Genomic DNA, 12291 nt, shown 5'->3' with positions numbered 1-12291 from the left:
GTTATGGGACATAGTTATTTTACATAGTTATGGGACATAGTTATGGGACATAGTTATGGGACATAGTTATGGGACATAGTTATGGGACATAGTTATGGGACATAGTTATTGGACATAGTTATGGGACATAGTTATGGGACATAGTTATGGGACATAGTTATGGGACATAGTTATTGGACATAGTTATTGGACATAGTTATGGGACATAGTTATGGGACATGGTTATTTTACATAGTTATGGGACATAGTTATGGGACATAGTTATTGGACATAGGTATGGGACATAGTTATGGGACATAGTTATGGGACATAGTTATGGGACATAGTAATGGGACATAGTTATGGGAAATAGTTATTGGACATAGTTATGGGACATAGTTATGGGACATAGTTATTTGACATAATTATGGGGCATAGTTATGGGACATAGTTATGGGACATAGTTATTGGACATAGTTATGGGACATAGTTATGGGACATAGTTATGGGACATAGTTATGGGACATAGTTATTGGACATAGTTATGGGACATAGTTATGGGACATAGTTATTGGACATAGTTATTGGACATAGTTATGGGACATAGTTATTTGACATAATTATGGGGCATATTTATGGGACATGGTTATGGGACATAGTTATTGGACATAGTTATGGGACATAGTTATGGGACATAGTTATGGGACATAGTTATGGGACATAGTTATGGGACATAGTTGTGGGACATAGTTATGGGACATAGTTATGGGACATAGTTATGGGACATAGTTATTGGACATAGTTATTTTACATAGTTATGGGGCATAGTTATGGGACATAGTTATTGGACATAGTTATGGGACATAGTTATGGGACATAGTTATGGGACATAGTTATGGGACATAGTTATTTTACATAGTTATGGGACATAGTTATGGGACATAGTTATTGGACATAGTTATGGGACATAGTTATGGGACATAGTTATGGGACATAGTTATGGGACATAGTTATTGGACATAGTTATGGGACATAGTTATGGGACATAGTTATTTGACATAATTATGGGGCATAGTTATGGGACATAGTTATTGGACATAGTTATTTTACATAGTTATTGGACATAGTTATGGGACATAGTTATGGGACATAGTTATGGGACATAGTTATTTGACATAATTATTGGACATAGTTATGGGACATAGTTATGGGACATAGTTATTGGACATAGTTATGGGACATAGTTATGGGACATAGTTATGGGACATAGTTATTGGACATAGTTATGGGACATAGTTATTGGACATAGTTATTGGACATAGTTATGGGACATAGTTATGGGACATAGTTATTGGACATAGTTATGGGACATAGTTATGGGACATAGTTATTGGACATAGTTATGGGACATAGTTATGGGACATAGTTATTGGACATAGTTATTTTACATAGTTATGGGGCATAGTTATGGGACATAGTTATTGGACATAGTTATTGGACATAGTTATGGGACATAGTTATTGGACATAGTTATTTTACATAGTTATGGGGCATAGTTATGGGACATAGTTATTGGACATAGTTATGGGACATAGTTATGGGGCATAGTTATTTTACATAGTTATGGGACATAGTTATGGGACATAGTTATGGGACATAGTTATTGGACATAGTTATGGGACATAGTTATGGGACATAGTTATTGGACATAGTTATGGGACATAGTTATGGGACATAGTTATTTGACATAATTATGGGGCATAGTTATGGGACATAGTTATTGGACATAGTTATTGGACATAGTTATTGGACATAGTTATTTTACATAGTTATGGGACATAGTTATGGGACATAGTTATGGGACATAGTTATTGGACATAGTTATGGGACATAGTTATTGGACATAGTTATTTTACATAGTTATGGGGCATAGTTATGGGACATAGTTATTGGACATAGTTATTGGACATAGTTATGAGACAACTGCTCTTTTGGATGGTAATTTATGAGAATTCTGTGTATTACACTTTTTCATATCTACAGCAAATCGGCAGATATATCGGTAGTTTTGTCCCCCAAAAAATCGGAATCGGCATCGGACCCACATATAAACACACATTAGCGCCACACACACACGCACACACACACACACACACACACACACACACACACACACACACACACACACACACACACACACACACACACACACACACACACACACACACACACACACACACACACACACACTGGCTCCTGTGAGAGCAAAACTACAAGATGATTTTATAATACTGTTTAAGCATCGAATATCTTTGATGATTACTCTCATCTGTGTCTGCAGGTTGAGCTGACAGTTGACTTGGTGATAAAACCTAAAGACCGTGTTCCAGAGATAAGACGTGGTGGGTGTAAACCGAGATAGAGACAGCAATGTTTACTGTTCATTTTTATTGTTTATTTCACTTTTGTATATTAACTACCTCACTTGCTTTGGCAATGTTAACATATGTTTCCCAAGCCATTAAAGCTCCCGGGTGGCGCAGTGGTCGAGGGCACTGCATCGCAGTGCTAGCTGCGCCACCAGAGTCTCTGGGTTCGCGCCCAGGCTGGGCTGGGTTCGCGCCCAGGCTCTGTCGCAGCCGGCCGCAACCGGGAGATCCGTGGGGCTACGCACAATTGGCATAGCGTCGTCCGGGTTAGGGAGGGTTTGGCCGGTAGGGAGGGTTTGGCCGGTAGGGATATCCTTGTCTCAGTATGTAAAAAAAAAAAAATGTATGTATGTAATATGTAATAAAATGTATGCACTCTACTGTAAGTCGCTCTGGATAAGAGCGTCTGCTAAATGACTAAAATGTAAAATGTAAAATGTAAAGCCCCTTGAAATGAAATGACAGCCTGGAGGGGTAGAACGTAATCCTTCATTGTCTCAACATCATCCTGGCATCTGGGAGACTAAGCCGGGGTGGGGTTAAAACAACACTGGTGGGGTTAAAACAACACTGGTGGGGTTAAAACAACACTGGTGGGGTTAAAACAACACTGGTGGGGTTAAAACAACACTGGTGGAGTTAAAACAACACTGGTGGAGTTAAAACAACACTGGTGGGGTTAAAACAACACTGGTGGGGTTAAAACAACACTGGTGGAGTTAAAACAACACTGGTGGGGTTAAAACAACACTGGTGGGGTTAAAACAACACTGGTGGAGTTAAAACAACACTGGTGGGGTTAAAACAACACTGGGTGGGGTTAAAACAACACTGGTGGAGTTAAAACAACACGGGTGGGGTTAAAACAACACTGGTGGAGTTAAAACAACACTGGTGGGGTTAAAACAACACTGGTGGGGTTAAAACAACACTGGTGGGGTTAAAACAACACTGGGTGGGTTTAAAACAACACTGGTGGGGTTAAAACAACACTGGTGGAGTTAAAACAACACTGGTGGGGTTAAAACAACACTGGGTGGGGTTAAAACAACACTGGTGGGGTTAAAACAACACTGGTGGAGTTAAAACAACACTGGTGGGGTTAAAACAACACTGGTGGGGTTAAAACAACACTGGTGGGGTTAAAACAACACTAGTGGGGTTAAAACAACACTAGTGGGGTTAAAACAACACTGGGTGGGGTTAAAACAACACTGGTGGAGTTAAAACAACACTGGGTGGGGTTAAAACAACACTGGTGGGGTTAAAACAACACTGGGTGGGGTTAAAGCCAACACTGGTGGGGTTAAAACAACACTGGTGGAGTTAAAACAACACTGGTGGAGTTAAAACAACACTGGTGGAGTTAAAACAACACTGGGTGGGTTAAAACAACACTGGGTGGGGTTAAAACAACACTGGTGGGGTTAAAACAACACTGGGTGGGGTTAAAACAACACTGGTGGGGTTAAAACAACACTGGGTGGGGTTAAAACAACACTGGGTGCAGGTAACCGCAGGATGAACTCAGGATGGCGTGTGGTGCCTCGCCCCCCCCCCCCCCCCCCCAATCAGCATGGGAGGGGTGGAACCAGCCATGACTAAGGATTATTGTAGCGTAAGCTATATAAGAAACAGTATCATCTGTAAAGGTGAGGTTGCTGTTCTGCTCAACAGTCAAGAGTGTTGAGTTGACCAGCTTCATTATTGCTATAATTAATCGATATTAAATAAAGATGATTGTTTGAAGAAATGACCAAGTCTCTCTCAGTATGAGTTTCCACGACACACATCTCCTCCCAACACACAAAACGCAACGCATTGCGCAGCACAACTCATCTTCCCTTCTGGTATGATAAATTCATGTTGTTACCATGGTTCCTACAGCGATGGCCGATTAACATCACACAAAAACCTAGGCTTGTTACCATGGTTCCTAGGCTTGTTACCATGGTTATTAGGCTTGTTACCATGGTTCATAGGCTTGTTACCATGGTTCCAAGGACTGTTATCATGGTTCCTAGGCTTGTTACCATGGTTCTTAGGCTTGTTACCATGGTTCATAGCTTGTTACCATGGTTCTTAGGCTTGTTACCATGTTTCCTAGGCTTGTTTCCATGGTTCATAGGCTTGTTACCATGGTTCCTAGGCTTGTTACCATGTTTCCTAGGCTTGTTACCATGTTTCCTAGGCTTGTTACCATAGTTCCTAGGCTTGTTACCATGTTTCCTAGGCGTGTTACCATGTTTCCTAGGCTTGTTTCCATGGTTCATAGGCTTGTTACCATGGTTCCTAGGCTTGTTACCATGTTTCCTAGGCTTGTTACCATGTTTCATAGGTGTGTTACCATGGTTCCTAGGCGTGTTACCATGTTTCTTAGGCTTGTTACCAAGGTTCCTAGGCTTGTTACCATGTTTCCTAGGCGTGTTACCATGTTTCCTAGGCTTGTTATCATAGTTCCTAGGCTTGTTACCATGGTTCCTAGGCTTGTTACCATGGTTCCTAGGCTTGTTACCATAGTTCCTAGGCTTGTTACCATAGTTCCTAGGCCGGCACGACAGGAAAAGTTACCAAACTGACACCGTAGGAGGAGAGAAGGAACGAGGGAGGGGAGGATGAGGGAGAACGGATGGGGAACGTTGAGGTCGAGCAAGGAGGGAGAGAGGGAGGGGTGGGTGGGCAACAGAGAGGTGGAGAGGGGGTAGAGAGTGGTCAACCCATTGTTTATAACCCATCCACAACCACCCGACTACATGCGATAAGGTGAGCATATAAGACCTTCACCTGACCCTAACCTGCTAATATGTTTATTTGTGTTTTATCTGTCGGCTCTGTGCTTTAACTCAGGATCTGTGTGTAGTTAATCCGACCCTCTCTGCCTAGTCGTCGCCATTTTTACCTGTTGTTGCTGTGTTAGACTAGCACCCTGTTATTGCTGCTGTTATCTTACCTGTTGTTTTAGCTAGCTCTCCCAATCAAGACCTGCAATCACTTTATGCCTTATTGTATGTCTCTCTCAAATATCAATATGCCTTGCATACTGTTGTTCAGGCTAGTTTTCATTATCATTGTTTTGGTTTGCAATGGACCCTGTAGTTCCACTCTCCGTACCTCTGATACCCCCTTTGTCCCACCCCCCACACATGCGGTGACCTCACCCATTGAGACCAGCATGTCCAGAGATACAACCTCTCTTATCATCACCCAAGGCCTGGGCTTGCCTCCGCTGTACCCGCGCCCCTCCATACCCCTGTCTGCACATTATGCCCAGAATCTATTCTACCACGCCCATAAATCTGCTCCTTTTATTCTTTGTCCCCAACGCTCTAGGCGACCAGTTTTGATAGCCTTTAGCCGCACCCTCATCCTACTACTCCTCTGTTCCTCGGGTGATGTGGAGGTAAACCCAGGCCCTGCATGTCCCCAGTCACCCTCATTTGTTGACTTCTGCGATCGAAAAAGCCTTGGCCTCATGCATGTCAACATCAGAAGCCTCCTCCCTAAGTTTGCCTTACTCACCGCTTTAGCACACTCTGCCAATCCTGATGTCCTTGCCGTGTCCGAATCCTGGCTTAGGAAGGCCACCAAAAATTCTGAGATTTCCATACCCAACTATAACACTTTCCGTCAAGATAGAACTGCCAAAGGGGGAGGAGTTGCAATCTACTGCAGAGATAGCCTGCAAAGTTCTGTCATACTTTCCAGGTCTATGCCCAAACAGTTCGAACTTCTAATTTTAAAAATTAATCTCTCCAGAAATAAGTCTCTCACTGTTGCCGCCTGCTACCGACCCCCCTCAGCTCCCAGCTGTGCCCTGGACACCATCTGTGAATTGATCGCTCCCCATCTAGCTTCAGAGTTTGTTCTGTTAGGTGACCTAAACTGGGATATGCTTAACACCCCGGCAGTCCTACAATCCAAGCTTGATGCCCTCAATCTCACACAAATCATCAAGGAACCCACCAGGTACAACCCTAAATCCGTAAACATGGGCACCCTAATAGACATTATCCTGACCAACCTGCCCTCCAAATACACCTCTGCTGTCTTCAATCAAGATCTCAGCGATCACTGCCTCATTGCCTGTATCCGCCACGGGTCCGCGGTCAAACGACCACCCCTCATCACTGTCAAACGCTCCCTAAAGCACTTCTGCGAGCAGGCCTTTCTAATCGACCTGGCCCGGGTACCCTGGAAGGATATTGACCTCATCCCGTCAGTTGAGGATGCCTGGTCATTCTTTAAATGTTACTTCCTCACCATATTAGACAAGCATGCTCCGTTCAAAAAATGCAGAACCAAGAACAGATATAGCCCTTGGTTCACTCCAGACCTGACTGCCCTCGACCAGCACAAAAACATCCTGTGGCGAACTGCAATAGCATCGAAGAGCCCCCGCGATATGCAACTGTTCAGGGAAGTCAGGAACCAATACACGCAGTCAGTCAGGAAAGCAAAGGCCAGCTTTTTCAAGCAGAAATTTGCATCCTGTAGCTCTAACTCCAAAAAGTTCTGGGATACTGTAAAGTCCATGGAGAACAAGAGCACCTCCTCCCAGCTGCCCACTGCACTGAGGCTAGGTAACACGGTCACCACCGATAAATCCGTGATAATCGAAGACTTCAACAAGCATTTCTCAATGGCTGGCCATGCCTTCCTCCTGGCGACTCCAACCTTGGCCAACAGCCCCGCCCCCCCCGCTGCTACTCGCCCAAGCCTCCCCAGCTTCTCCTTTACCCAAATCCAGATAGCAGATGTTCTGAAAGAGCTGGAAAACCTGGACCCATACAAATCAGCTGGGCTTGACAATCTGGACCCCCTATTTCTGAAACTGTCCGCCGCCATTGTCGCACCCCCTATCACCAGCCTGTTCAACCTCTCCTTCGTATCATCTGAGATCCCCAAGGATTGGAAAGCTGCCGCGGTCATCCCCCTCTTCAAAGGGGGAGACACCCTGGACCCAAACTGTTACAGACCTATATCCATCCTGCCCTGCCTATCTAAGGTCTTCGAAAGCCAAGTCAACAAACAGATCACTGACCATCTCGAATCCCACCGTACCTTCTCCGCTGTGCAATCCGGTTTCCGAGCCGGTCATGGGTGCACCTCAGCCACGCTCAAGGTACTAAACGATATCATAACCGCCATCGATAAAAGACATTACTGTGCAGCCGTCTTCATCGACCTGGCCAAGGCTTTCGACTCTGTCAATCACCATATTCTTATCGGCAGACTCAGTAGCCTCGGTTTTTCTAATGACTGCCTTGCCTGGTTCACCAACTACTTTGCAGACAGAGTTCAGTGTGTCAAATCGGAGGGCATGTTGTCCGGTCCTCTGGCAGTCTCTATGGGGGTACCACAGGGTTCAATTCTCGGGCCGACTCTTTTCTCTGTATACATCAATGATGTTGCTCTTGCTGCGGGCGATTCCCTGATCCACCTCTACGCAGACGACACCATTCTATATACTTCCGGCCCTTCCTTGGACACTGTGCTATCTAACCTCCAAACGAGCTTCAATGCCATACAACACTCCTTCCGTGGCCTCCAACTGCTCTTAAACGCTAGTAAAACCAAATGCATGCTTTTCAACCGTTCGCTGCCTGCACCCGCACGCCCGACTAGCATCACCACCCTGGACGGTTCCGACCTAGAATATGTGGACATCTATAAGTACCTAGGTGTCTGGCTAGACTGCAAACTCTCCTTCCAGACTCATATCAAACATCTCCAATCCAAAATCAAAGCAAGAATCGGCTTTCTATTCCGCAACAAAGCCTCCTTCACTCACGCCGCCAAACTTACCCTAGTAAAACTGACTATCCTACCGATCCTCGACTTCGGCGATGTCATCTACAAAATAGCTTCCAATACTCTACTCAGCAAACTGGATGCAGTTTATCACAGTGCCATTCGTTTTGTTACTAAAGCACCTTATACGACCCACCACTGCGACCTGTATGCCCTAGTCGGCTGGCCCTCGCTACATGTTCGTCGTCAGACCCACTGGCTCCAGGTCATCTACAAGGCTATGCTAGGTAAAGTGCCGCCTTATCTCAGTTCACTGGTCACGATGGCTACACCCACCCGCAACACGCGCTCCAGCAGGTGTATCTCACTGATCATCCCTAAAGCCAAAACCTCATTTGGACGCCTTTCCTTCCAGTTCTCTGCTGCCTGCGACTGGAACGAATTGCAAAAATCTCTGAAGTTGGAGACTTTTATCTCCCTCAACAACTTTAAAAATCTGCTATCCGAGCAGCTAACCGATCGCTGCAGCTGTACATAGTCCATCTGTAAACTACCCACCCAATTTACCTACCTCACCCCCCATACTGCTTTTATTTATTTACTTTTCTGCTCTTTTGCACACCAGTATCTCTTTTTGCACATGATCATCTGATGATTTATCACTCCAGTGTTAATCTGCTAAATTGTAATTATTCGATTTATTGCCTACCTCATGCCTTTTGCACACATTGTATATAGATTCTCTTTTTTTTCTACCATGTTATTGACTTGTTTATTGTTTACTCCATGTGTAACTCTGTGTTGTCTGTTCACACTGCTATGCTTTATCTTGGCCAGGTCGCAGTTGCAAATGAGAACTTGTTCTCAACTAGCCTACCTGGTTAAATAAAGGTGAAATAAAAATAAAAAATAAAATAAAATAAAAATATAGAAACTGCTCTGTAGACTACAGTCAGAGACAGTGAAAATTATTTTTTGACAGGGGAGTCATTTAGATATGGTTCTGCTTCTAAGTTATGACTATTTGTTAGTCAACTTGTCTGTAATTAGACACATGCAGCTTCTCTTCTGTCATTTATGTTCCCTAGAAGCCTAAATAAACCGTTGCTCACCAGAATAACGTAATAAATCGATAGAGTGAATACTTCACTCTAGTTGACATCGGTAAAGTTTTCTCTGTCATCTGCTTCTTTTGCAAAGCAAAGATGTTTACGGACCAGGGAGAAAAATGCAACAACAAAAAAAGCCACAAAAAAACAACAGGAAATAACGTTTTGTGCCAAATGGCGGTTGTGAGAAAATAACAAGCTGTGAAAAACAACCATCATGTTTCTGATCAGATTTCAGTTTGTCTTGGAAGCATATTCTACGTGGTTGAAATACTATCAGCTTCTATGATGCTGATGAAGATAGCACCTCTACAGAATGGATGCGTCATTCTCACACGATCCAATTTAGTCTACATTTAGTGTATCATATTGCTGCAAGAAATGTTTAATTCTGCATGAGTTAATACCCAGGCTACATGAGAGGTTATAGTGTCCAGGTTTCACCCATCTAAACAGTAGGCTACAGTTCCCTTGACGTGCCATAGGCTTGTGAAGGTCGAATTTGTATAGCGCCTCACATTAACATATACGGCTGCTGTCATCCTATTTAACAACTTCAACAAATCTTTTACATACATTACTTTTCTGGCCCTCCCTTCTCTTTTATTTTCAACTCTCCATTTCACAGTCTATGGCGTTGTTTTCTCTTTATTCAACCCGCCCTTCATCCACACTATATTTCGTGACCCTAAACCGCAGATATGACCGCAGATATGACCGCAGAGACTGCGGGATATGAGTCATGCATCACTAGCATGTGTGAGAGTCTCTCTGGGGTTTGTTCACCAAGCTCAGACGTGACTGATTTCATGTGTTCAATCACCTGGCAGTTGCCAAGGCAGCATCGGGAATAAACCAGGGAGAGAGGGAGAGGGAGGGAGGGTGGAAGGAAGGGAGGTGAGAGAGACACAGAGAGAGAGAGAAGAGGGAATGATAGATGGATGGAGGGAAGGGAGAGGTGAGGTGAGGGAGACAGGAAGTGAACGAGGCACCTTGAGATTCTTGACAGCTGGGGCGGGGTCGGTGAGGAAGCTCTGGCGAACGCTGATCTCTATCCCGGCCTCTTTGGTCCTTGTCTCTAGATCATCCAGCGTCTGACAGAGAGATTAAACATTAAAACAGGGCAGGCACTTGATTCAAATGCAGTTGAAGCTTTGTTTATTATTTTCTTTACAACATGTTTTGACAGAACAAACAGACACACAGACAGGGAGATGGTGAGAGGAAGGGAGAGAAAGAGACAGATACATGGGAAGGGGGGAGAGACAGAGAGAGAGATAGCTGAAAGTAAGGGGCAGAGGGATAGAGGAGTGGAAGAGAGAGAGGAGGAGGAAAAGAGGGGGAGAGGAGAGGAGAAGTGGATGAGGAAAGGAGAAGGGGAGAGGAGGAGAAGGAGAAGAGAAGGGGAGAGGAGAGGAGGGGGAGAGGAGGAGGAGGAGGAGGAGAGGAGAAGAGGAGGGGGGGGAGAGAAGGAGGGGAGAAGAATGAGAAGGAGGAGAGGAGGGGGAGAAGAGGAGGGGAGAGGAGGGGGAGAGAAAGAGTAGAAGAGTGGGAAGGAGGAGGGGAGAGGAGATGAGGGAAAGAGGAGGAGAAGGAGGAGAGGAGGGGGAGATGAGGGGGAGAGAAGGAGGAGGAGAGGAGAGGGGGAGGAGGAGGAGAGAAGGAGGAAAAGAGGGAAAGGAGGAGGAGGTGAGGAGGAGAAGAGGAGGACAGGCTGGATGATGACAATGTTGCCAAGAAGCAAGACAGGAAGAGGAGACAACTGATAGACAGAAGGTACAGAAGAGGTGTGATGAAGAGTGTGATAAGTAGGAAAGGAAATTAGAAATGAGAATCTATTTCATCCGTCACCAGTTCTTTTTTTTCTGGAGTCTGTTCTCTGCATGTCTTTAACCAACAGTATAAATGATAAGTGAACAAACAGACAATAGTCTACAACTCCTTAGTGAGAAAGGGGCTTGGTGTGCCGGAGTCTGGTAGAGAGATGAATCCCACAGACCACAGATACCCATGGCGAGGTGGGTCTGAATCCTGTCTCAACTCTTCCTCTCCGTCTTCCTCTGTATCTGTCTCCCCTCTACATTCAGAATATCACTGTCCATATTACAATAAAACAACTTTTTTTTTAAATGTAAAAGAGGCCTGTCACTCACTGAGGTGAAGACTTCCGTAGTCTGCTGGATGGTGGCGATCTTAGTCCATTTCCACTTCTGAAAGAGCTGAACCCTGGTGGGGTTGTGGAGGGTGGCAGACGGGTGGGTACGGAAGAACGTCGGGAAACGCTGACGGTTGGAGAGAGCCGGAGAACTGGAACCATAGGATAACTGAGGAGAGAGGAGCACAGGAGAAAGAAAATAGTGTTAGGGGGTCCTCATTATGTCTGAGGTACAAAGGTAGAACGCAGAGAGAAAAGGAAAGATGATGAAGAGAGGAGACCAAGAAGAAGAAGCAGGCAAAACAAGAAGAAAGACAGTTCCATGCCAGAATATCCCTCAGCCATGTCACAGTATATTAGATCCTGCTTGAAAATCACTCAGCCATGTCACAGTATATTAGATCCTACTAGAATATCCCTCAGCCATGTCCCAGTATATTAGATCCTGCTTGAAAATCACTCAGCCATGTCACAGTATATTAGATCCTACTAGAATATCCCTCAGCCATGTCCCAGTATATTAGATCCTGCTTTAAAATCACTCAGCCATGTCACAGTATATTAGATCCTGCTAGAATATCCCTCAGCCATGTCCCAGTATATTAGATCCTGCTTGAAAATCACTCAGCCATGTCACAGTATATTAGATCCTGCTAGAATATCCCTCAGCCATGTCCCAGTATATTAGATCCTGCTTGAAAATCACTCAGCCATGTCACAGTATATTAGATCCTGCTATAATTATCCCTCAGCCATGTCCCAGTATATTAGATCCTGATTGAAAATCACTCAGCCATGTCACAGTATATTCGATCCTGCTAGAATATCCCTCAGCCATGTCCCAGTATAGTAGATCATGCTTGAAAAT

General features: G+C 44.6%; 1 protein-coding gene across 1 annotated transcript in view; it reads right to left on the bottom strand.

Annotated features, from left to right (window-relative positions):
- LOC139555298 (gamma-aminobutyric acid type B receptor subunit 1-like) overlaps positions 1–12291 on the bottom strand; it is a 324185-nt gene that overhangs the window by 124992 nt on the left and 186902 nt on the right. The window contains exons 9-10 of the mRNA XM_071368991.1: positions 11422–11592; positions 10261–10362 (exon numbers count right to left, since the gene is read on the bottom strand). Of these exons, the coding sequence (XP_071225092.1) occupies positions 10261–10362; positions 11422–11592 (273 nt within the window). The remainder of the gene's footprint in view (positions 1–10260; positions 10363–11421; positions 11593–12291) is intronic.

The sequence above is a fragment of the Salvelinus alpinus genome, chromosome 26 (genome assembly GCF_045679555.1).
Source record: "Salvelinus alpinus chromosome 26, SLU_Salpinus.1, whole genome shotgun sequence".
Classification (NCBI taxonomy): Eukaryota; Metazoa; Chordata; class Actinopteri; order Salmoniformes; family Salmonidae; genus Salvelinus; species Salvelinus alpinus.
Note: the sequence above shows the minus strand (reverse complement) of the source record. Positions and strands in the feature narration are given on the sequence as shown.